Consider the following 27,551-nt stretch of genomic DNA (forward strand, 5'->3'; position numbering starts at 1 on the left):
AAAATATATTTGGCCCCACTGTCGGAAAATTCAGCATCCATGAAGAAACATCAGACAACAGCATGAGGTTGATGGGCAATAAAAAACATGGTAGTTAGCAGCATCAGATTCAATCATCTCGATATACCCAAGGCCAGCTGGATTTCTCCCGATCGAACAAGGAAAAATCAAATCGATCATGTTGTGATAGACGGAAGGCAGTGTTTTAGAAGTCCGATCGATCCGGAGAGCGAATATCGATTCGGACCATTACCTTGTGGCAGTCAAGGTTCGTAACCGTCTTAATGCAGCAGCAAAGGTATGATCTAATATAACATGGAAACTCCGCTCAACATAACCACCGACAATAATAAGAAAGAAGCACAATGACAGAGAATTGCCCACTCCCTACAAACTGCAGCAAAAGCAACACGGGGAGCGAATATCGATTCGGACCATTACCTTGTGGCAGCCAAGATACGCACCAGTCTTAATGTATCAGCAAAGTTGCAATCTAATGTAACGCGTAAATTTGACGTCGAAAAGGTGCAAGCACAACATATAGCAGAAGCCTACTCCGCTCAACTTACCCAACTGCTTGACGAAAGCACCTCTTGTCCCGATAATAATATAGAATCACAATGGCAGAGAATTGCCCACTCCCTACAAACTGAATCAAAAGCAACACTTTGGTACCAAATGCCACCATCAAGAAATCCGTGATACGATCAGGAGTGTTGAAATGCTACTGATATGAAAAACGCAGCGTTTAGGGCAACCCTGCAGACAGTAGCAACACGTAATGTGATGGAGAATTATCGGGAGAAAAGGAGAGAGGAGAAACGTATTTTCAAGAAAAAGTAGAAAGAGCAAGAAAAACGTGAGCATGAGCAAATCGAGAATTACAGGAGTCAGAATGAAGTCCGAAAATTCTACAAACGGGTAAAAACCAAACCGAAGGCTTTGGTACAGGCACATCATCCTGTAGAGATGAAGAAGGAAGCATGGTGACAGATACAGACAGCGTGTTGAGGATCTGAAAGGAGCATTTTGAAGGATTCAGAATGAAGTCCGAAAACTCTACCAACGGGTAAAACGTCAAACCGAAGGCTTTGGTGCAGGCACATGCTCCTGTAGAGATAAAGGAGGAAACCTGGTGACAGATACAGACAGTGTGCTGAGGATCTGGAAGGAGCATTTTGAAAAGCTTCTGGTATAAAATAGTGGCGGTGAAGAGGATACCCCAGAACCCATAATAGATGACGGTATAGAGTGTATACCACCTAGCCAAGATGAAGTCAGAATATCAATCAATCGGCTGAAGAATAATAAAGCAGCAGCTGCCGATAGGTTACAAGCCGAACTATTTAAGACTGGTCAGGAGCATGCACCAGCTGATTACTAAAATTTGGCTAGAAGAATGCATGCCCAATGATTGGAACCTCAGCATCCTGTGCCCCGTGCACAAAAAAAGAGACAAGACGATAAGTGCCAACTACAGAGGAATAAGTCTCCCTCCCATCGCATATAAAGTACTATCCAGTGTGGTGTGTGAACGATTGAAGCCAATGGTCAACGACATTATTGGACCATACCAATGCGGCTTCAGATCTGGCAAATCCACCAGATTGACCAGATATTCACTCTTCGCCAAATCCTGGAAAAAACCCACGAAAAACACATCGACACATATCACCTATTCGTCGACTATAAAGCCGCATTCGACAGTCCAATCCGTTCAGAGGTGTTTAAAGCCATGTCTGCGTTTGGCATTCCTGCAAAATTAATTCGGCTATGCAGGATAACTTTAACAGGTATAAGATCTGCAGTTAAATTCTGAAGTCGGAACCCTTTAATACCAATTGAGGATTCAGACAAGGTAATAGTTTGTCGTGCGACCTTGGTAACATCCTGCTGGAAAAGGTCATACGAGAAGCAAAAGTGAACGGAAATGGCACTCTGTACACATGTTACTCACCTACGCCGACGACATCGACATAATGGGTCGAACATTGAGAGCGGTAACAGTCACCTTTGAACAAATTGAGAAGGACTCTGCCAAAGTGGGTCTGGCAGTTAACGGCGAGAAGACCAAGCTGATGGTATCAACGCGCAAGATGTCCAGTAGACTCGGACGAACTGTGGAACTTGAGAACTACAGCTTCGAGGTAGTTAAAGATTTTAACGGCGAGAAGACCAAGCTGATGGTATCAACGCGCAAGACGTCCAGTAGACTCGAACCAACTGTGGAACTTGAGAACTACAGCTTCGAGGTAGTCAAAGATTGTATATACCTTGGTACCGCCATAAACAAAACGAATGACATCAGTTTTGAAATTCGGAAAAGGATAGTGATGGCCAACCGATGCTACTATGGTCTGTGCAAACAACTCAAAAGCAAGGCCACCTCCCGCCAGATCAAACTCACACTCTACAAGACGCTGTTACTACCCGTGCTATTATATGGATCTGAAGCAAAAGATAGAAAAATTTTCCGAAAGATGTATGGGCCGATCTGCGTTGACGATGAATATCGCCGTCGAATGAACCATGAGTTGTAACAGCTATTCTCGGACATTGACATTGTTAGACGTATTGAGCTGCAGCGACTACGATGGCTAGGCCAAGTGGAGCGAATGAATGAGAATGCCCCAGCTCAAAAGGCATATTAAAGCGAGCATACTGATGATTCCCGTAGAAGGGGAAGGCCACGATTCAGATGGAAAGACCAAGTAGAATACAACATCTTGGAACGTGGGCTTTCAAATTGGAGGAGATGCGCACAAGACCGACGCGCTTGGAAACCTTTTTTGAGCTGGGCTTATGAAACAACCGTCAGCCAGCTAAGTAAGTAAAGTAAAACAGGCATGAATTTTTTAAAAAATATTTTTGAGAGAACCTAAAACAGGCGTGAATTTTTTAAGAATATTTTTAAGGCAACTAAAATAGGCGTGAATTTTTAAAGAATATTTTTAAGGCAACTAAAATTGGCGTGAATTTTGTAAAGAACATTTTTGAAAGGACCTAAAAAAGATTTTTTCTCTCAAATATATTTTTTGTTTATCTTTAAATCCTTCAATATTGAATATGCAAATGTCCTATTTAATGAATGAACATCAATAGGAAGAAGAAGAAGAAAAACCAACATTCATTTGTCATTATGTCGTTTGCCGATGTCATTAGACCGGTTTTTGATGAGTAATGCACAACAGAGATATCATCTTTTGTCAATATTAGAAAAAAAACTGGAAACACCAACAACAAAGGCAGCACAAAAAAGGGATGACATAGGCATCCTTCTATTTGTATCCTTAACATGCACTCACACACACACACAAACACATCCTTATTGACGCCGTTTGTCGCCTACTAGTGGCAGGCATCATTGTTCGTTGTTGTCGCCATTATGAAATCACAAAAATTGAATCACACTTCAGTGCCTCTGATGTCAATAAGAGGGCAGGTGTGAGAGTGTATGTGGGTACATTGGATCCCTATAAATCGGCGATGTGAAGGCTGTCACAACGACGAGATGTGTCAAGAAGAAGAGGAAGAAAAACATTTTAGTTATGGATGACTGAATGATTTAATTTTAATCGAGATGCAAATACTCTGATATATATTGGCAAAATAACTATTATTACACTCAAAGAAAAAATGTTCGTAGAAGTTAAGAAATTTCGAAAAATCAAAACAAAAATCCAAAAGAATTTTTAATATTTTATCCACATTTTCCAAACAATTTGTTCACTTTTCTTCTTATTTAAATTTAAAATATCTAACATTAATTTTCGAGTGTTCATCATTTAACTACTACACGTCACTATCAGATGTTATCCGAACGTAGGAAGGAAGGAACAGCAAAATTCTTAATTTATCCGTTATGTGTTTTTAATTTTATTCGTGGCCTTGTTCGGGTAATCAAGGATATCCGCAATTTAGCTTGCATCAATTTTCAATTACAGATTAGGTATGAGTTAATATTTAAAATGAATGATGCATTAACATGCATACAATTACACATACGTGAAGACATTGAAGACGGATATTGGAAAAATTCCTTTTTCGGGGCTTTGAAAAAATATTCTTTAAAAAATCCACGCCTGTTTTAGTTGCCCTGAAAAAATATTCTTTAAAAAATCCACGCCTGTTTTAGTTGCCCTGAAAAAATATTCTTTAAAAAATCCACGCCTGTTTTAGTTGCCCTGAAAAAATATTCTTTAAAAAATCCACGCCTGTTTTAGTTGCCCTGAAAAAATATTCTTTAAAAAATCCACGCCTGTTTTAGTACGCTGTGCCAGATTTCGTGCAAATCGGAGGAAATATAGGGACTTTGGCGCACTATTTACCTAAAATCGGACGAAAATATATATGGGAGCTTTATCTAAATCAGAACCGATTTTCACGAAATTTTACACACGTCGTTCTAGATTTAATTCAGTACGCTGTGCCAGATTTCGTGCAAATCGGAGGAAATATAGGGACTTTGGTGCACTATTTACCTAAAATCGGACGAAAATATATATGAGAGCTATATATAAATCAGAACCGATTTTCACGAAATTTTACACACATTTTTCAAGACTTAATTCAGTACGCTATGCTAAATTTCGTGCGAATCAAAGGATATATAGGGACTTTGGTGCACTATTTACCTAAAATCGGACGAAAATATATATAAATCTGAACCGATTTTTCCCAATTTCAATAGGGTTCGTCCTTGTCCCAAATAAGTGCAGTGTGCCAAATTTCATCCAAATCGGATTACAAATGCGAACTGTACTTTGTTAACAAAAATACATGGACGGACAGACGGACGGACATGCATAAATCGACTTAAAAAGTGATTCTATGCATATACTCAAAAAGGAACCACGTGTATATCTCGTTTCCTTTTGCCTATTATAAACATATGCACAGAGACATAATACCCTGTACCATAGTGTGGTGAAGGGTATACAAATTCACGCCTGATTTAGGTGGAGGAAAAAATTTTCTTCAACAATTCCTTATGACTTCAAAATGAACCTCAACGGCAAGTCTTTGTATCAAATTCCCATTCGTTAATTGTATGTGTATCCCTTCCCCAACTCCCCTTTTATTGCCTCTCACACACACCCTTACCGCCTTGCATACCTTCACAAAGTCTATTTGTAGACTAGAGTGTAGGATTGCTAAAAAAAACAAAAAACTCACTAAATATGGTGAGGGGAGTTTTTTTTCTTGTGCCGGTGGTTGTGTTAGTGGATGGAGGTCAACAGCGGCAACAACATAATCGTTATTTTTTGTCATAGCTGTTGGCATTACAAGAAAATTAATTTATCAAATAATATTTCAATCAAACACATTTGTACGCTGAGTGAACAACAACAAAGGCAAGCATGGAATGTAAACAAAACCGAAAGAAGGAAAAAAAACGTCCAAACAACAACAAGACAAATAAGTTATTGATCATCATTGCCACAAGGCGGAGGAAGGTCGTTGTGACAATATTGCTCATACGTCATACGCCATAGTGTACATAACCCTTGCTATCGACGTAGGTACATTGGCGTTTAAACTACAACAACAATAAATAATGTCTTAAGTTCATTGGAGGTCTTCTTACGAACATAGATTATCCAATAAAATGAATAAAAAGTTTAGTTTTTTTTGGTTAGAGGAAAACAATAAATTAGAAAAACGTAATAGGAAAAAATGGCGCTTGAGGCTGTGTTGGTCCTCCAAAAAAATATTCTTTAAAAATCCACGCCTTATTGGTCGTTTAGTCCTTGAAAAATATTCTTTAAAAATCCACGCCTTATTGGTCGTTTAGTCCTTGAAAAATATTCTTTAAAAATCCACGCCTTATTGGTCGTTTAGTCCTTGAAAAATATTCTTTAAAAATCCACGCCTTATTGGTCGTTTAGTCCTTGAAAAATATTCTTTAAAAATCCACGCCTTATTGGTCGTTTAGTCCTTGAAAAATATTCTTTAAAAATCCACGCCTTATTGGTCGTTTAGTCCTTGAAAAATATTCTTTAAAAATCCACGCCTTATTGGTCGTTTAGTCCTTGAAAAATATTCTTTAAAAATCCACGCCTTATTGGTCGTTTAGTCCTTGAAAAATATTCTTTAAAAATCCACGCCTTATTGGTCGTTTAGTCCTTGAAAAATATTCTTTAAAAATCCACGCCTTATTGGTCGTTTAGTCCTTGAAAAATATTCTTTAAAAATCCACGCCTTATTGGTCGTTTAGTCCTTAAAAAATATTCTTTAAAAATCCACGCCTTATTGGTCGTTTAGTCCTTGAAAAATATTCTTTAAAAAATCCACGCCTTATTGGTCGGTTCGGTTGTTGAAAAATATTCTTTAAAAAATCCACGCCTTATTGGTCGGTTCGGTTGTTGAAAAATATTCTTTAAAAAATCCACGCCTTATTGGTCGGTTCGGTTGTTGAAAAATATTCTTTAAAAAATCCACGCCTTATTGGTCGGTTCGGTTGTTGAAAAATATTCTTTAAAAAATCCACGCCTTATTGGTCGGTTCGGTTGTTGAAAAATATTCTTTAAAAAATCCACGCCTTATTGGTCGGTTCGGTTGTTGAAAAATATTCTTTAAAAAATCCACGCCTTATTGGTCGGTTCGGTTGTTGAAAAATATTCTTTAAAAAATCCACGCCTTATTGGTCGGTTCGGTTGTTGAAAAATATTCTTTAAAAAATCCACGCCTTATTGGTCGGTTCGGTTGTTGAAAAATATTCTTTAAAAAATCCACGCCTTATTGGTCGGTTCGGTTGTTGAAAAATATTCTTTAAAAAATCCACGCCTTATTGGTCGGTTCGGTTGTTGAAAAATATTCTTTAAAAAATCCACGCCTTATTGGTCGGTTCGGTTGTTGAAAAATATTCTTTAAAAAATCCACGCCTTATTGGTCGGTTCGGTTGTTGAAAAATATTCTTTAAAAAATCCACGCCTTATTGGTTAGTCCTCGAAAAATATTCTTTAAAAAAAACACGCCGGGTAGTCCTTGGAAAATATTCTTTTAAAATCCACGCCTTATTGGCCGGTTGGTTCTTGAATTTCTTGGTTCCCTGAATTTTTTTAACCCCATACTAGGATTATCCTTGAAAAATTATCTTCTTATTCCATCTGGCAACTCTATGCATGTTATGTTGTGTGTGAAATGTGAAAATAGCAACCTGTGCTCTATCAATTTCAATACCCAATTATAAGGTGTGGTATAATTTTAACAACATCCCCCTCAACCGAACCCAACCCTTTTCGTTCTACCTTTGCCATCATCATTCAGTTGCACCTGTAAATGCACTTCAACAGCAACGTCATTACGCTTCGTAAAAAATATATAATAAAATAAAAAATAATAGAAAAAAAACAAAACAAAATACATATTTTATAAAAATATACCCGGCTGGGACCAGACCTTTGTATTCACTATATTTGAAATAAATAATGCAACAGACCACCTCCTACTTCGACAACGACGACGACACAAAAGCAATGAGAACCTAGACAAATGGCTGCAACTAGGAGTACAAAAAATATGCTGGTATTTATTCAGAGAAGGCAAATAGGAATTCCAAAGCAAAACATAAAAGAAGTGAAATGTTCGGTTTATTTTCTCTTTTTCTACTTCTTCGCCCCGAAGCAATGAAGTTGCAAGGCATTTGTTGCATTGATACGAACGAAGCTGCACAAAAGGGGTATCCTGGCAAATGTAGACGTCGACAACGACATGGACGGACGACCAACACACAATGCCAAAGGAACTTTCAATTCAGGGACATTGACTGCAATTTATGTACAAATATACACAATATATACAAATATATATATTTATATGTACATTAATATATAATGTGGTTGGATGTATTTATTTCTACGGCTTTGTTTGCCTGTGGTTAGATAAGAATTAAAAATTAATGAATGAATTTCTATGAAACAACATAAAAATGGAAAAATGGAAGAGAAAAATGTATTTAATGGGAGTGGGATGGTCGTTATACTGAAGGCTCCTTTCAATATAATTAAAATAAATGGAAGTGGAAGACTTTTTTTTATTTATTTTCTCTATATTAAAGACTAAATAGAGCCACATAAATCTAAAGTAAATAAAAAAATTTAAATAAATTGGAATATTTTGTGGAGGAGAATATTTGACCAACCGACCAATAAGGCATGGATTTTTTAAGAATATTTTTCAACAACCATCCGACCAATAAGGCGTGGATTTTTAAAGAATATTTTTCAAGGACTAAACGACCAATAAGGCGTGGATTTTTTAAGGAATATTTTTCAACAACCATCCCACCAATAAGGCGTGGATTTTTAAACAATATTTTTTAAGGACTAACCAATCAATAAGGCGTGGATTTTTTAAAGAATATTTTTTAAGGACTAACCAATCAATAAGGCGTGGATTTTTTAAAGAATATTTTTTGAACAACCATCCTACCAATAAGGCGTGGATTTTTAAAGAATATTTTTCAACAACCATCCCACCAATAAGGCGTGGATTTTCAAAGAATATTTTTCAACAACCATCCCACCAATAAGGCGTGGATTTTCAAAGAATATTTTTCAACAACCATCCCACCAATAAGGCGTGGATTGTTTAAAGAATATTTTTTGAACAACCATCCCACCAATAAGGCGTGGATTGTTTAAAGAATATTTTTTGAACAACCATCCCACCAATAAGGCGTGGATTTTTTCAAGGACTAAACGACCAATAAGGCGTGGATTTTTAAAGAATATTTTTTGAACAACCATCACACCAATAAGGCGTGGATTTTTTCAAGGTCTAAACGACCAATAAGGCGTGGATTTTTAAAGAATATTTTTTGAACAACCATCCCACCAATAAGGCGTGGATTTTTTCAAGGTCTAAACGACCAATAAGGCGTGGATTTTTAAAGAATATTTTTTGAACAACCATCCCACCAATAAGGCGTGGATTGTTTAAAGAATATTTTTTGAACAACCATCCGACCAATAAGGCGTGGATTTTTTCAAGGACTAAACGACCAATAAGGCGTGGATTTTTAAAGAATATTTTTTGAACAACCATCCCACCAATAAGGCGTGGATTTTTAAAGAATATTTTTTGAACAACCATCCCACCAATAAGGCGTGGATTTTTAAAGAATATTTTTTGAACAACCATCCCACCAATAAGGCGTGGATTTTTAAAGAATATTTTTTGAACAACCATCCCACCAATAAGGCGTGGATTTTTAAAGAATATTTTTTGAACAACCATCCCACCAATAAGGCGTGGATTTTTAAAGAATATTTTTTGAACAACCATCCCACCAATAAGGCGTGGATTTTTAAAGAATATTTTTTGAACAACCATCCCACCAATAAGGCGTGGATTTTTTCAAGGACTAAACGACCAATAAGGCGTGGATTTTTAAAGGACTAACCAATCAATAAGGCGTGGATTTTTTAAAGAATATTTTTTAAGGACTAACCAATCAATAAGGCGTGGATTTTTTAAAGAATATTTTTTGAACAACCATCCTACCAATAAGGCGTGGATTTTTAAAGAATATTTTTCAACAACCATCCCACCAATAAGGCGTGGATTTTCAAAGAATATTTTTCAACAACCATCCCACCAATAAGGCGTGGATTTTCAAAGAATATTTTTCAACAACCATCCCACCAATAAGGCGTGGATTGTTTAAAGAATATTTTTTGAACAACCATCCCACCAATAAGGCGTGGATTGTTTAAAGAATATTTTTTGAACAACCATCCCACCAATAAGGCGTGGATTGTTTAAAGAATATTTTTTGAACAACCATCCGACCAATAAGGCGTGGATTTTTTCAAGGACTAAACGACCAATAAGGCGTGGATTTTTAAAGAATATTTTTTGAACAACCATCACACCAATAAGGCGTGGATTTTTTCAAGGTCTAAACGACCAATAAGGCGTGGATTTTTAAAGAATATTTTTTGAACAACCATCCCACCAATAAGGCGTGGATTTTTTCAAGGTCTAAACGACCAATAAGGCGTGGATTTTTAAAGAATATTTTTTGAACAACCATCCCACCAATAAGGCGTGGATTTTTTCAAGGTCTAAACGACCAATAAGGCGTGGATTTTTAAAGAATATTTTTTGAACAACCATCCCACCAATAAGGCGTGGATTTTTTCAAGGTCTAAACGACCAATAAGGCGTGGATTTTTAAAGAATATTTTTTGAACAACCATCCCACCAATAAGGCGTGGATTGTTTAAAGAATATTTTTTGAACAACCATCCGACCAATAAGGCGTGGATTTTTTCAAGGACTAAACGACCAATAAGGCGTGGATTTTTAAAGAATATTTTTTGAACAACCATCCCACCAATAAGGCGTGGATTTTTAAAGAATATTTTTTGAACAACCATCCCACCAATAAGGCGTGGATTTTTAAAGAATATTTTTTGAACAACCATCCCACCAATAAGGCGTGGATTTTTAAAGAATATTTTTTGAACAACCATCCCACCAATAAGGCGTGGATTTTTAAAGAATATTTTTTGAACAACCATCCCACCAATAAGGCGTGGATTTTTAAAGAATATTTTTTGAACAACCATCCCACCAATAAGGCGTGGATTTTTAAAGAATATTTTTTGAACAACCATCCCACCAATAAGGCGTGGATTTTTAAAGAATATTTTTTGAACAACCATCCCACCAATAAGGCGTGGATTTTTAAAGAATATTTTTTGAACAACCATCCCACCAATAAGGCGTGGATTTTTTCAAGGACTAAACGGCCAATAAGGCGTGGATTTTTAAAGAATATTTTTTGAACAACCATCCCACCAATAAGGCGTGGATTTTTTCAAGGTCTAAACGACCAATAAGGCGTGGATTTTTAAAGAATATTTTTTGAACAACCATCCCACCAATAAGGCGTGGATTGTTTAAAGAATATTTTTTGAACAACCATCCCACCAATAAGGCGTGGATTGTTTAAAGAATATTTTTTGAACAACCATCCGACCAATAAGGCGTGGATTTTTTCAAGGACTAAACGACCAATAAGGCGTGGATTTTTAAAGAATATTTTTTGAACAACCATCCCACCAATAAGGCGTGGATTTTTAAAGAATATTTTTTGAACAACCATCCCACCAATAAGGCGTGGATTTTTAAAGAATATTTTTTGAACAACCATCCCACCAATAAGGCGTGGATTTTTAAAGAATATTTTTTGAACAACCATCCCACCAATAAGGCGTGGATTTTTAAAGAATATTTTTTGAACAACCATCCCACCAATAAGGCGTGGATTTTTAAAGAATATTTTTTGAACAACCATCCCACCAATAAGGCGTGGATTTTTTCAAGGACTAAACGACCAATAAGGCGTGGATTTTTAAAGAATATTTTTTGAACAACCATCCCACCAATAAGGCGTGGATTTTTTCAAGGACTAAACGACCAATAAGGCGTGGATTGTTTAAATAATATTTTTTGAACAACCATCCCACCAATAAGGCGTGTATTTTTTCAAGGACTAAACGACCAATAAGGCGTGGATTTTTAAAGAATATTTTTTTGGAGAACCCACACAGCCTCAAGCGCCATTTTTTCCTATTACATTTTTCTAATTTATTGTTTTCCTCTAACCAAAAAAAAAACTAAACTTTTTTTCATCCAAAAATTGGATAATCTATGTTCGTAAGAAGACCTCCAATGAACTTAAGACATTATTTATTTTTGTTGTAGTTTAAACGCCAATGTACCTACGTCGATAGCAAGGGTTATGTACACCATGGCGTATGACGTATGAGCAATATTGTCACAACGACCTTCCTCCGCCTTGTGGCAATGATGATCAATAACTTATTCGTCTTGTTGCTGTTTCGTCGTTTTTTTTCTTCTTTCTGTTTTTTGTTTTGTTTGCATTCCATTCTTTCCTTTGTTGGTGTTCACGCAGCGTACAAATGTGTTTGATTGAAATATTATTTGATAAATTAATTTTCTTGTAATGCCAACAGCTATGACAAAAATAACGATTATGTTGTTGCCGCTGCTGACCTCCATCTACCAACACCACCACCGGCACTACAAAAAAAAACTCCCCTCACCATATTTAGTGAGTTTTTTGTTTTTTGGCAATCCTACACTCAGCTCTACAAATAGACTTCGTGAAGGTATGCAACGGTGTAAGGGTGTGTGTGAGAGGCAATAAAAGGGGAGCGAACTTATACAATTGACGAATGGGAATTTGATTAAAAGAGTTGCCATTGAGGTTCATTTAGAAGTCATGTGGAATTGTTGAAGAATATTTTTCAAAATGGATTTTTAAAGATTAAAAACCTAAAGCAGAGGTGGATTTTTTAAAGAATATTTTTGAAGAGACCTAAACCAAGGGGGGGTTTTTTAAAGAATATTTTTTCAAAGACTTAGAAAAAGCGTGGATTTTTTAAAGAATATTAAGGGAGCTAAACCAAGAGAGAATTTTCTAAAGAATATTAAGGAACCTAAACCAAGATTGGATTTTTTAAAGAATATTTTTTCAAAGACTTAGAAAAGGTGTGGATTTTTTAAAGAATATTTTTTCAATGACCTAAAGCAGGCGTGGTTTTTAAGGAACATTTTTTCCTCCACCTAAAACAGGCGTGGATTTTTTTAAAGAACATTTTTTCCTCCACCTAAAACAGACATGGATTTTTTTTAAAGAACATTTTTTCATCCACCTAAAAAAGGCGTGGATTTTTTTTTAAAGAACAGTTTTTCCGTGGATTTTTTTAAAGAACATTTTTTCATCCACCTAAAACAGGCGTGGATTTTTTAAAGAATATTTTTGAAGGGAACTAAAACAGGCGTGGATTTTTTTAAAGAATACTTTTTTTAAAGACCTAAAAAAGCCGTGGATTTTTTAGAGAATATTTTTTCAAAGACCTAAAACAGCCGTGGATTTTTTAAAGAATACTTTTTCAAAGACCGAATACAGCCGTGGACTTGTTAAAGAATATTTTTTTGAAGGCAACTAAAACAAGCGTGGATTTGTTAAAGTATATTCTTCCCCAATGAATGGCAACTCTAAAAAAAGGGAGCCGTATATGGGTGCGTATGAATGTTTGCACACACACACCCAACCATACGGTTTTGGTGTTGCCTTTAACTTCCTTTCTTTTTTGTATTGTATTGTCGCATATTATTTGGTTAGGCAATAGAATAAAGGCGACAGCAGACATACAAAAAAATATACAACTCCTTTACACGCTCAACCAACCACCCACACAAACAGACATACATGTATGTCTGTTAGTATGTATGTAATCGTAGTAGTAACAGTAAATACCAGGGTACTTGTCGTCGTCGTCGTTGGCCTGTGCGTGCTTCCAAGTTGTTCGTTTGTTGTTTGCATGCACGGTTATTTTCGTTGCTGTTGTTGTTGCTCTCTCGACGAGAGAGAGTGAGTGAGGGGGGGATTTTTTTGGGGGGCTTGCTGCTATTTGGGGATGATAATAATGATGATGGGGTGGTGACATGCTTTTCAAAGTAATGGAGCCTGGTGTAGACATTTCAAATATGTACTATGCCAAAGCGGAGAGAGAGCGAGGAAAGTGGAAAATGAATGAATAAAAAAATTGAAAGAAAAGATAAAATAAAAAAACGGAAAAATTATTAAAATAAAAAATTCTATGGCTTACCAATTTTTTGTTTGTTGGGAATTACATTGACCACCATAAAATAAAAACTATCTTGGGGCGTAGCACTATTTGCTCGACTAGAAATCCATAGACATTACAAAACCCATGGTAAATTATTGACCATTTGGATTTCACTTAAAGGAAAATGCCATGATTTTTTTTTTCTTATTTCACAAAAACCATAAAGAGGGGTTTGAACTGAATTTTTCTTTTTTACGTTATTTTCTTATTCTTCTTCTCCTTTTTTTAATAATCTTCCTATTTTTTTTTTCTTTTCATAGGGGTTTTAACTTTTCACTTCATTTCATTTTTTTTATTTCTTCATAATTTTTTCACACACACACTGGACATAAATCGACATGAATGCTAGTGGCTGACTGTCAGATAGGCTATTTTTTTCTTCTTCTTCTTTCTTTCTTTATGATTACATTTGGCCTAAACAATTGTTTCGCAATAGCATACAATTTATGTATTATTTCAACACTACTAGACTAAATTCTTTCACTTGTTTTTTTTCTCCTCCTCTTCTTCTTGTAGTTTTTGTTGCTGCTTTGCTTTTTTATTCTATTGTATTTTTTTTGTATGGTTAAAATAGAAGCAAAGGAACTTCCGACCAGACACGTTTTGATTTTTTGTTCACAAGACACGTATTTGCACGACAGCGGCCAAAAGGAAACTATTGTCAAACAAGAAACGAAATGTCACACACAGGCTGTGCAATACCAAACACGCAGGCACACACACTAGGCTCTCCAAAACGAAAAAAACAACAAGAGCCGCACACACACAGTGAGAGAGACAGGGCGCCACATACAACGTTAATGGAGAAGCCAGAGAGAGAGAGAGAGAGAGAGAGAGTAACAACTGTTTAATCTAGTTTAAATGAAATAACCGTACACCAGAGAAGTCGACTAGAGAGAGAGAGCGAGCGCCAAAGTTATCATTGTAATGGCATGTGCTTTATATTTCAATGTGGGAGGCCGAGAGAGAGCGAGCAAGACCGTGTATGTAGAGAAAATAATTATATCACTGAAGCTTTATACCTCTGTGTGTTATGTTTCTTGTGACAGCCAGGTACTGTTATTGTTGTTGTTACTGTCTCACTGGGTTTTCATTACCATCATCATCACCAAGCAAAGGAATGTGTAATGATATATTGTTGTTGTTCTTGTTGGTATTGTTTTGCTGCAATTGTTGTGTTTAAGCAAAGTATTTTTTATACCATTGTTCTTGTTGTTCAAAGGGGGGAGGGAGTGTTGTTGCTATTCTTACTCAGCTGGCTGACTGGTCTCATTAGACTTCAAAAAGCCTTTGGTGCTGCTTCTTCTTGTTTTTTATTATATTGTTGGCTTTGTTTTGGTTTTATTTTCTTTTACATTCACAATAATGCTAACTGAGTGACTGGCTGGCCTAACTGATGATGTTAGTTAGTGTTTGTTGTTGTTGTTGCTATTAATGGTGTTGAGAGCAACAGAGATATAGAGAGAAAGAGTAAAGAATAATCGATTTTTCAAACGAAATAAACGGTAATGGGGCAGTGGTTTTCTTTTTTTCTTTCTTTACTTAATATGCAATTAATAATTTATTTATTTAATTATTACACTTAGTTTAGGACGGTTTGGTTTTTTTATATTTAGCTTTTTAATATTATTATATATTAAATTTTTAATTTAAACTTTTTTTATTTTATATAATAAAAAATTCCACTGAAAATATTTCAAATATTTTTTTTTTCTTTTTTTGCACTACGTATTTAATGTGTGTTTGTGTGTGTTTTTTTTCTTGATGGGAAAACGAACCAGCACGACGAAAACTTAGAATTATACTGAACATATGTAACGCGAGTAATCCTTTAACGCAACAACTTTGGTTCATGAAGAGCTCTTTTTGTAGTTTATTTGCAGCTTTCTCTTTATTAGCTAGTGTAGAGTTTTTTCTATTGTTGTTGTTCTTTTTCCTTTTATCTACTTTCTATGGTAAATGGAATGGAGTTTTTTGTTCCCTAACGCCGTTTGTTTCAAAACTACTTGACAATGACATGTTTAGAAGTTGTTATTGTCTTTTTCGCGTCTTCTCCATTGTAAAGCATGACAATAGTAAATGTCATGCATGGAAAGTAATCCAGACGAGTGTGTACCAGTTGATTCGTTTTTAAAAGGCTCTATTACCGCTAAAAAATTAAATGATTTATTAAATTTTATACAACATTTTAAATTGGGTGCCTTTTAAATTTAAATATTTTCGAGAAAAGAGGAAAACTGGGTTACGAAGTCCGTGTATTTAAAAAAATAATTTATTAAATTATACAGAAAATTTAATATTGGACGCTATATTTCATATTAATTAATTACAAATTCAAAATTTTCGAAAATAACCGGGAAAAACAAGGGACTATGAAAGAGTAGCAAAAAAAATGGAAGGCACCTGTTGGTGTTATGAAATTTTACTAATTTAAATTTATCAAAAATTACCAAGTAAAAATACTGTCTTAAAATAAAAGACACGTGTATAGTCATTTCAAAAGTTTACGTCGGGAGTTAACCTAAAAAAGAAAATTTAATATTGGGCGCCACATTTCATAGTTGATTACACTGTGCAGAAAATATGGGTTTAAAAGACTCTATTACCACTTAAAAATATATATTAAATGATATATAGAAACATTAATATTGGGCGCCATATTTTAAATTTAAAATTTTTCGAAAAAATGGAAAAAAACAACTGATTATTTAAGCGAGGGTTAAAAATGAAAGACACGTGTATCTTCAAAAAAAAAAACTACCAGGGAATAAGTGGCAAATGTGATACTTGAATCTGCGTTTCGAAAGTTTACATCGGGGAGGTAACCTGAAAAGAAAATTTAAAATTGGGCGCCACATTTCATTTTTTACAATGTGTAAAAAATGGTTCAGAGTTTTTTTAATACGTTTTGTAATGTGGTATTATTTAAATCGACCGGGCCTCATCGTTTTCGGCGGAACATGGATAAAGTTGAAAATGAAATAAAAAAAAAACTTAGCAAAAGTCACGTCCAGTTGTCTTTCAATATTTATATGTAGCCCATGTACCCGGAATCTTTACTAAAACACCTGGCCACTATGAAAGAGAAATATGAAAGGATCCGTCATCATATGCAAGGGTAGTCCAAAGAAACAAGAAAAAAAGACAAAAAAACCCATGGTGTGGAGAGAACAGATCAAAACAAGGTTCGAAAAAAGAAACGTTGAACATTTTTTTCTCTGAATGTAAAATTACATCAACTTCAAGGGAATATGTGGCTAAAACCTTCAAAATAGTGGAAATGATACCGCGACCCATATTATCGGTTGGTGGTATTTAAGGTCAATATTTCGATCTGTATAGGAAATTTTCTCCAATTTAACTACAGTCATTTCGGAAAATGTGGATAAAACTTTTAAAATTGTAACGATTCAATTGTCCACCGAATTGCTGGGGCAAGCTGCCGGTGGCCAGAGTGGCAATATCAAATCCCCAATTGTTTCGTGTGTGGGGTCGGTGGTTTCAGTGGCCAAGGGAAGCTCACTATACAATCAGTCTTCTTCACTTCTTGTCTATTACTTGACTCACCTGTTGAAAGGTCTTAGGGTATTTTATCGTCTGGTCCTTGTGATGATAGCTCTTCTCTCACGACTGTCCCAGCAGTATTCGTCGTTCGCCCTTTTATAGGACCGTCGTCACAACTTTCTGGATCACGCTGTTGTTGTGCGTTAACCCTTGTCGCCGCATTGCAGTCTCGAAGCACGCGCGTTGTTTTTTGTTACCGATGACTCGTGCGAATCCCTTGACGTGCGTTATTGTTGCTAGTTGTTTACCAACAAGCAACGCATCAGAACCCCTTACCGTGTGTTTTGTTGCTAGTTGCTTACAACCAAGTAACACATCGGAACCCCTTACCGTCTGTTTTGTTGCTTGTTGTTTACAACTCAGCAAACGAGTCAACGCTCTTTGACGTGCGTTTTGATTCTGGACGTTTACATACCCCAGAATATTGAACGGTAGGTTGTTTTGACGCCTAAATCGTAACCAACTTCGCACGGAATTCGAAACAACTTGTTGTGAGAATTCAGATTATTTTATTAATTCCTTAAATTACATTCAAATATTCATTAAATTGACCGCCAATAAGCGATATATCTATATACAAGAGTACTCGGGTGTAGCCGGAAACGAGCCTGCGAATACCGACATCACAAAATAAAGGGGATATGCCAAAATATGGACATATATGGAAAATTGCCTGTAAATGTGTTTTTCGCCCTCATAGCACCTGAAGGGCCAAACTCCGTTTGAAGTCTGTATCTAAATCTTCAAAATATAGAAATTAGTTCGGTGCAGTTAAATGGACCCTATCGAAAGTTACCTATATTGAATGTATTCTCCCGAGATGTTAAGTCCCCTCCGAAACTGGGTTTACCAAATTACAGCTACTTCGATTGTAAAATGCAGCGAAAACATTCAAAATAAGACAAGATCCTCATAAGGGAGCTATGCCAAAATATGTTCTGTAAAGATTTTTTTGCCCTTCACAAAACAGAAATGTTTAATTACAGCCACTTTGATTGGAAAATACACCTAAAACCTTAAAAATACATTAATTGGGACTGAAACATTGTATGGGGTTTATGTCAGAATATTTATTTTATACTTTATTTAAATTAAGGAATTTCTTACCAAGTTTAATTCATGTCAGTTCTTTAAATACATCATACACGTAACACGTCTTCGTCACATTAGTCTGATCATTTTAGCCGCCAAAACCACAATCATTATAAAACAGTTATTTATAAAACAATAAACATCGGCGTGCCCACATTCGTTGTATTTTAGGAAACTGTATCGTGAACGCATAACATTTCTTCACATGTTTAAAAATAAATGCTCATCTTTCTCCACTCAACATATCAACAATTTACTTTAATAACGATGGAAGGTATTCAATCTGTTTCAGTGTTAACATAAAACGCGTTAATTCAGTACAAAAAAAAAACAAATTACAGTTTGATCCATTCAAAACTGTTAATATATTTCTCAAACCCCAGTAATTATTTACTCACTCGGTTCAAGTTTTACAGAAAAAGTGTTTAAATTAAATAACACCGTTATAATTTCGTCATTATTTTAAAATATTAACAGCCACACGTTATTTAGGTATGTTGCAGATTTGTTTTCTTTTTGGTTTATTTCGTTTAACGACTGCATTGATGTTTACCACATAACGTAGGATTGTTTAAAGTTTTGTTCTGTGAACAGAAATGTTAAATGACATATTAAAGAACACTATTATCGATGCACTGCATTATCGACAATTGAACATAACGGATTTTACATACTGTAGCTGTGTTCCCAAACCTGCAATATAGTACTATATCATAGACAAAATAATATATAGACGACGAAATGTTCTCTTTGTTTTTCTTCGAATTTTCGAACATATGTAGATGGTGTTAGGGAGAAAGGTTTTGAGTAAATTATTTTGTCGAAAACTGAGTGATTTTTTTTTGAGCGTAACAAATTATTAAAATAAATAATGTAGATGCCACTACATCATTTTAGATAATGCACTTTGCATTTTTGAGTGTTTCTTATTATATTAGATAATGCTCTCCTCATTTTATATTTTATTATTAGGGGAAATGTAGGAGATTCGTGTTTGTATAACAAATGTTGTTGGATATATTGTCAGGTGCAGTCATTAAATAAAAAAAGTTGAACCATAGCGAAATTATTTTTAAATTGCAACTTCAGTAAAAACTAAAAAAGTACTAATGTATATTTTTTGCGTTCGTAATAAACATGATAATTAAAACGGCATTTAGATTGTAAGTTGTTGTCGTGTTAACCTCCTCTGTGGGGATTTATTTGACATATATTTAAAATAATAAAATTTTTCATAAATTTGTACAACACAAATGCATTTTTTTGCCCATTCGTATACGTAGTATTCAATTTTGAAAACGGTTGGTGTAAAAATGCAAATATTTTGTTTATTCGTTATATTGAAAATTCGATAAACATATTATTTGTTATACGGAACGTTGAATGTTTTTTAAAAGATGCCTGCCAGCAGAAATTTTTTGATAATTAAAGAGATAATCTTATTTTCAAAGAGACTTATGGCGCGTAAAAAAAAATAAATTTGTTGAATTTGAAGCTTACGCAGCGTATACCTCCTTACGCCAAACGCATCATATTTCGGACTTAAAATCCCTAATCGTTGTCATGCCACCCTCGGTTTTCAGGACAACAACCTCGGAAATAACCGTTGAAAATGCAAACAATTAAATGTGGGTCGGACCAAATAATAATGTATTTAATTTGCCGAAAATGGCAACACTGTTACTGAACGAACAAAAGCATTATCTAAAGAATGAATGTTTTCCTTTTCACATATTGAGTTATTTTATTAAGACAAAAAAACTCAAACATCTCCATTCTGACCGAACTCAAAAGCATAATACGTACAAATGAGAGCTTAAAAACAAGATGGATCTCAAATTATTGAGTCACTTGATTATGCAGCCAGTATTACCGCTGGCAATTTTAAAAAAGTTGCACAAAAACCAACTTTAGCAACTGGCATTAAATGTACATTAGGATTATGACTTTTTTACAATTTAATATTAAAATATTATTTAAAACATTCACGCCTTATATAGGTCTAAGAAAAAATTATTAAAAAGTCCACGCCTTATATAGGCTTAGGAAAAAATGATTTAAACAATGCAAGCCCCATATAGGCCTAGGAAAAAATCCACGCCTTATATAGGCCTACGAAAAACTCAGTTAAAAAATCTATGTGTATGAAATGTCTTGATTTTTCGATGGATCGGGATGTCCAGGAGTCGGAATGAAGTCCGGAAATTTTACCAACACATCCTTCTGTAGAAATGAAGAAGAAAACTTGGTAACAGATAAAGACAGTGTGTTGAAGATCTGGAAGGAGCCTTTTGCAAAGCTTCTGGTATTAAATAGTGGAGGTGAATAAGACACCGCAGAAACAATAAGAGATGACGGTGTAGTATAGCCAAGAAGAGGTCAGAATGGCAATTAATCGACTGAAGAATAATAGAGCAGCAGGCGAACTATTCAAGAACGGTGGTCAGACACTGATCAGGAGCATGCACCAACTGATTAGTATAATTTGGCTAGAGGAATACATGCCCACTGATTGAAACCACAGCATACCGTGACCCGTGCACAAAAAGGACAAGACGATATGTGTCAACTATAGAGGAATAGGTATCCTTCCCATCGCATATAAAGTTCTATCCAGCGTGCTGTGTGGACGACTGAGGCCAATTGTTAATGATATTATTGGATCTTATCAATGCAGCTTCAGACCTGGCAAATCGAAACATACATCGATTTCACCTATTCGTCGACTACAAAGCCCAATCAACTCTGAGGTGTTTACAGCCATGTCTGCGTTTGGCATTCCTGCAATTTGAATACGGCTATGCAGGATATCTCTAACTGGCACAAGGCCAACAGTTAAATTCGGAATGGACTTTTCAGAGCTCTTCATTACCGAACGAGAATTCAGACAAGGTGACAGTTTGTCGTGTGACCTTAACATCCTATTGGAAATGGTCATACGTGATGCAATGTGAACAAAAATTGCACTCTGTACACCAAACAGCACATTTTACTCGCCTACCCCGACGACATCGACATAATGGGTCGAACATTGCGAGCGGTAACATCCACCTTTGAACGAATTGAGTAGGTCTGGCAATAAACGCCGAGAAGGCCAAGCTGATGGTATCAACACGCAAGACGTCCTTGGACCAACTTTGGAACTTGAAATCTACTGCTTCGAGGTAGTCAATGATTTTATATACCTCGGTACCGCCATAAACAAAACTAATAACATTAGCTTTGAAATCCGGAGAATAATAGTATTGGCCAACAGATTCTACTATGGTCTGAGTAAGCAATTTAAGAAATATCACCGTCGAATGAATATCACCGTCGAATGAATATCACCGTCGAATGAACCATGAGCTGTACCATCTATTCTTGGACATCGACATAGTCAGACGTATCGAGCTGCAGCGACTACGTTGGCTAGGTAATGTCGTGAGAATTGATGAGGATGCCCCAGTTCAAAAGGCCTGTAAAAGCGAACCACAAATCCGATGGAAAGATCAAGTAGAAGTCAACATCTCGGAACATGGTCTTTCAAATTGGATGAGCTGCGCTCAAAACCGACGCGCATGGAAATCTTTTTTAAGCTCGGTTTATGGAACAAACGTTCTGTCACAAGCCACCTAAGTAAGTATTGAGAATTTTAATGTAATCCCGAATTTGCTTTCCTTCTTACCCATGCATGCTAAGTTGTGCTTCTAGGACATAAATTTGGGATATTACAAACTCTTGGGTCTGGAGAAACTTATATTATATTCTTATATATCTCTGCAGTTCGTTGTAATTCATAATTCAATATTTATTTCAAATTAGAACTTATTTCTCCATAAGAACATTCCATTCTTCTATTTCATTGAATCTGCATTTAGTTCCACCCGTTCATTTTATAGAATCCAAAATAGTTCAACTGGTATTCACAGCTAGATTTATTCTGCCGTTATACATCACACTCATTCGTAAACACAACGGCATATCAGAATTTTCTTTTATCTTCCCTCTTCGTAATATTTTCAACTGGTCCCTATATGGTTCATTTCAGTGAACCGTTCAAAATACGGCATTGTTGTTTTACAAAAAATTACAATTGGAACGGCAGCAGCAAGAAATAAATAAACAAAATAATTAATTATTACAACACAAAATGGAAACAAATGACTTAACACAGTTATCGGAAGAGTTAATACAACGTTTGGGAAGTGGCGGAGACTTAGGTGGGTATCCAAAATCCCCAGTTCGTGATGAAGGCGGATGCTCAATAATCATCAGCGTAACATTTCCTGGGAAACAGGAAATACTTTTCTAGTCAAATAATAATAATTATTGTTTTTGTTTGTCTCTTCTAGAGGGCATGATGGCCAATGAATTGTTCCAACAAGGCGACCTGTACATGTCCACTCAGGATGATAGTAATTCCAATGCGGGTTCAGATAATGAAATCATTATGCATATGGATATCCGGGAGCCACTGAGAACGTTACAGTAAGTTGCGATGATCATGTATTGGAATTTGTTGGTAATTATTTTGTTGTTGTTTTTTTAGGAAATTATTGGAAAAGAAGGTGGGCCTTAGTCTGCAGGGTTATGAATTTTGGCTGCAGGATGCCCAGGAGGTAAGAAAGATGAATAATTGTTTGCTATGATTGTTATTAATGAGGGAATTTTTATTCCAGTTGGAACCACACAAAAACCTTGTTGACCAGTGTGTCAAGGGTGAGGGCTTGGTACAGATTAATGTGGAAATTAAATACATAATTAAACGCATAAACATATTGGATGTTTTAAAACCCACCGAGGATGCCTTAGGTATGTAAAATTGGATATTTATATGTGGAGTAACAGAGTCAAATAGATTCATTGAAGGGAAACAAAGGTCATTACCGATAAAAGGGTAGGATATAAAAAAGAAAAACGACGGGCCGAACTTCTTAATGTTGTTAAAAAAGTTAAAAAACGTCTGGAATGAACTTTTTTATTCAACAAGAATTCGAAAAACAGTTTATGGTGTCGGATTTTTATACTGCTGTCCTGTAAAGACATAGACCACCATTGGACATTTTCAGATAGAGATAGAATTGACACTAAGAAATCGGAATGCCACGGTTTAAAAATATTTGAAAAAGGTCCGTTATGTTTGGTCTATACCAAATAATGGAACTATATCAAAATATCCTGCATATATGTTTTCAATCTTGCAACATCACGGAATCTAAAGTTACAAAAACTTCGTTGAAAAACTCGTGTAAAACATCAAAATACCGAACTTTGTATGTAGGATATGACCCTCCAAGAATCCGGAATCAAAATTATCGTTAGAAAATTGCGGATAATATCAAAATATAGAAAATGGGAAGGTACTTTTGAAAATGAGCCATGTCGAACATCCTTTGTGTGTAAAATGTCAAAGCGCTATCTTAAATATTACGATCCCTATCCTGATCTTCAAAAAAAGTTATTACAAACAAATTCAATATCCACCCCAATTTATGTTGGAGGTTACAAAAATGTTCCTCATTTATATCGCTTCCGAATCTAAGCTAATGAAGTTCTCTAATTTATAACGATATTCAAAATTGATTGCGGATTTTCCTACATCCTTATGCCCGCCCACATCTATTAAGGGTCTCACCAATACACATATTTTCGACTTTGCTATCTCGAGCTTCAATGAAGCTATTATGCCTCTGAATATCCTCTATTCAAAATAGAAATACTAAAAATATATATTTTTCTTTAGCCGCCCTTGCCGCTGAAGAAGCATTTAAAAGTGATGTGTCCACCGATGATGAAGCACCCGTACGCACAAGTGAATCACATGATGACACTGAAGAGGAAACTAAACCGAAGAAAATAAAACGTGAACTTACAGAGCTCAATGAATCGGCGGCGTCAAAATTGAAAGATAAACCCTGTCTCAATTGGGTACTCGATAGCAAATTTCGCCGTGAACAGACGCGACTTAAAATACCCGATGATCCGAATGAATGGACGGTGCCGCAAGTGAAATATTGGTTTCAATGGGCAATGCGGGAATTTCAGTTGGTGAGTACATTTTTTTATAAAAACAAGCCTTAAAAAGTCTTCGCCTTATATAGGCCCTTGAAAAAAAATTCTTAAAAAAATCCACACCTTATAAAACCTTTGAAAAAAATTCATAAAAAATCCACGCCATCCATGGCCTTTAAAAAATTTTTTTTTTAAAAATCCACGCCCTGATTTGGTGGCTTGAAAAAAGTCTTCTTAAAAAAGTTTACGCTCTGATTTGGTGTCTTGAAAAAAAATTTCTTTTTTAAAAAATCGACGCCTTGATTTGGTGGCTTAAAAAAAGTCTTCTTTAAAAAATCTTTAAAAAATCCACGCCTTGATTTGGTGGCTTGAAAAAAGTCTTCTTTAAAAAATCCACGCCTTGATTTGGTGGCTTGAAAAAAGTCTTCTTTAAAAAATCCACGCCTTGATTTGGTGGCTTGAAAAAAGTCTTCTTTAAAAAATCCACGCCTTGATTTGGTGGCTTGAAAAAAGTCTTCTTTAAAAAATCCACGCCTTGATTTGGTGGCTTGAAAAAAGTCTTCTTTAAAAAATCCACGCCTTGATTTGGTGGCTTGAAAAAAGTCTTCTTTAAAAAATCCACGCCTTGATTTGGTGGCTTGAAAAAAGTCTTCTTTAAAAAATCCACGCCTTGATTTGGTGGCTTGAAAAAAGTCTTCTTTAAAAAATCCACGCCTTGATTTGGTGGCTTGAAAAAAGTCTTCTTTAAAAAATCCACGCCTTGATTTGGTGGCTTGAAAAAAGTCTTCTTTAAAAAATCCACGCCTTGATTTGGTGGCTTGAAAAAAGTCTTCTTTAAAAAATCCACGCCTTGATTTGGTGGCTTGAAAAAAGTCTTCTTTAAAAAATCCACGCCTTGATTTGGTGGCTTGAAAAAAGTCTTCTTTAAAAAATCCACGCCTTGATTTGGTGGCTTGAAAAAAGTCTTCTTTAAAAAATCCACGCCTTGATTTGGTGGCTTGAAAAAAGTCTTCTTTAAAAAATCCACGCCTTGATTTGGTGGCTTGAAAAAAGTCTTCTTTAAAAAATCCACGCCTTGATTTGGTGGCTTGAAAAAAGTCTTCTTTAAAAAATCCACGCCTTGATTCGGTGGCTTGAAAAAAGTCTTTTTTAAAAAATCCACGCCTTGATTTGGTGGCTTGAAAAAAGTCTTCTTTAAGAAATCCACGCCTTATTTGGTGGCTTGAAAAAATATTCTTTAAAAATTTAAACATTCAAAAAATATTTTTAAAAACATTTTATTTCTATTTTTGCAGGCCGATGCTAACATCAATGATTGGTCAATATCTGGTCGCCATTTGTGTTCTCTGTCCCACGAAGAATTTCGCAAGAAAATACCCACCGATCCGGGTAATGTCTTCTGGACCCATATTCAACTGCTCAAAGAATGTAAATTTGTATCGGTTGTACATAAGGCAGCAGAGACAGCATTAGCTGCCCCGGAGCCCAGACAAGGTAACTCATCCACAGTGCTGCCCACCACACTCACCAGGGAACCGAAAATAATGCGTAAAACATTCCATACATTGAAAAAAGAGGGTGGGTACGCGTTCATAACCTTGATTGAGTAAATAATTTAAATTTTTTTCTTCTTTTCTCTTTTCATGCTAACAGCAGCTTTAAATGAAATAAACATGACCACTCACAGTTTGGTGGCGGCCAGTCTAGGGCACACTTCCTACGGTGTGGGTACGGGTAATAATGGTCAAGTCCAGTTGTGGCAATTCCTTTTGGAAATACTAACCGATCGTGAACATGTGGACATTATACAATGGGTCGGCGAAGATGGTGAATTTAAATTAACCGATCCGGAAAAGGTGGCCCGTCTCTGGGGTGAAAAGAAAAACAAACCGGCGATGAATTATGAAAAATTATCGCGAGCATTACGTTATTACTATGATGGTGATATGATATCGAAAGTATCGGGTAAACGTTTTGCCTATAAATTTGATTGTGACCTGAAATTATTAATTGGTTATACGGCGGCAGAGTTATCGGCCTTGGTTAATGAGAAATCATTTGTAGATGAATCAGTCTACCTCGAGAAAATGGACAGTAAAACAGATGAAGAATGACCTTGGGTTAAGGTGAAAGAGGAGCCATTATTTACCCTGCTGGAGGAGCATATTATTGAAGATTGTCCGGATATACAATCTGATTAACATTTAATTTCGTATTCTTTTTTTCGTACGTACATACACTTTTTTAGTTTACATTATTACTTTTTATTGTGTTTTGATTATATTATTGAGTATCATATTTTATTTTGTATTACATTCATTCATCCATTATTTTGGCATTTATAACATTTTGTTTTCAACACACTTTACATACATACAACATCTATTAATTATTATACCTTGATTTAAGTTTAGTTTTTAAGTTTTTTTCTTTTCTTCGGTTTTTTTTCGAACTCACTTCATTGAAATTGTGCTAAGATTTTGTTATACAACCTTCTTTCATTTCACATATAAAATAATATGTGTATATATTAAAAAATATAAAAACAAAAACATAAAAATATTGTTAAGAATTAAAATATTGTTGTAACAACAAAATACGATTTGTCGTTAAAAATCGATACCTTTTTGTAAAAATAAAAAATATATATTTTTTTATATACAACAGAAATTTATGAAAATATATTTAATATATCATTTACCATAAGGTGGAGTGTTCCAAAACTTTGTAAATTTTGCCATGTCCACCACAACCTCTAAAGGGCGTAGATTTCTTAATTTTTTTTTTCGAAGCATATGAAAGGCGTGGATTTTTTAAAATATTTTTTTCAGAGACCAATACATGACCTGGTGTTATAAACACCTTTTTCCGAGAAATTTCAATAGGTATTGTCAATATGGAATAAAAGTTTACAATTTCCCCTATCCATTTGTATAAACTTTACGAAAATCGGTTAAGTAGTAGTTGAGTTATTTGCATTTGAATTCAACCATTATGCGAAATATAGCTACTGTTCGGTGCTGGGCGCCTATTACCTGAAAATGAAAATCACACAAAAATGCATCTTTTACCAAAGGCAAGTTTTCGTCTTTCAAAAGGGCTGCTGAATACTAAAGCATACTTTCAGGCGGAGGGTATAGTGCTTAGCGAATATTATAATTTTATGAGTCACCCTATCACATTGTTTGTATAATTTTGTGAGTCACCCTATCACATTGTTTATATAAT

At 35.3% G+C, this 27,551-nt stretch overlaps 1 protein-coding gene across 1 annotated transcript; it reads left to right on the forward strand.

The window, feature by feature from the left end:
• The first annotated feature begins 22,461 nt into the window (after positions 1–22,461).
• On the forward strand, positions 22,462–26,538 carry LOC133328895 (DNA-binding protein Ets97D-like). The gene is made up of 7 exons (XM_061537405.1): positions 22,462–22,531; positions 22,664–22,799; positions 22,861–22,930; positions 22,991–23,123; positions 24,055–24,359; positions 25,619–25,911; positions 26,011–26,538. The coding sequence occupies exons 1-7, from the start codon at positions 22,462–22,464 to the stop codon at positions 26,435–26,437; spliced, it is 1,434 nt and encodes a 477-aa protein (XP_061393389.1). The 3' UTR covers positions 26,438–26,538.
• Positions 26,539–27,551: the final 1,013 nt, after the last annotated feature.

Source organism: Musca vetustissima, unplaced genomic scaffold (genome assembly GCF_032173495.1).
Source record: "Musca vetustissima isolate MV318-11 ecotype Yass unplaced genomic scaffold, APGP_CSIRO_Mvet_v1 utg14752, whole genome shotgun sequence".
NCBI classification, from domain to species: domain Eukaryota; kingdom Metazoa; phylum Arthropoda; class Insecta; order Diptera; family Muscidae; genus Musca; species Musca vetustissima.

Bases quoted from the DNA above. Each gene is read 5' to 3' on its own strand.
- LOC133328895 (XM_061537405.1), top strand. From the start codon at position 22,462: ATGGAAACAAATGACTTAACACAGTTATCGGAAGAGTTAATACAACGT. The intron at 22,931-22,990 runs GTAAGAAAGATG...TTTTTATTCCAG, and splicing joins GGCTGCAGGATGCCCAGGAG to TTGGAACCACACAAAAACCT. The intron at 24,360-25,618 runs GTGAGTACATTT...CTATTTTTGCAG, and splicing joins CAATGCGGGAATTTCAGTTG to GCCGATGCTAACATCAATGA.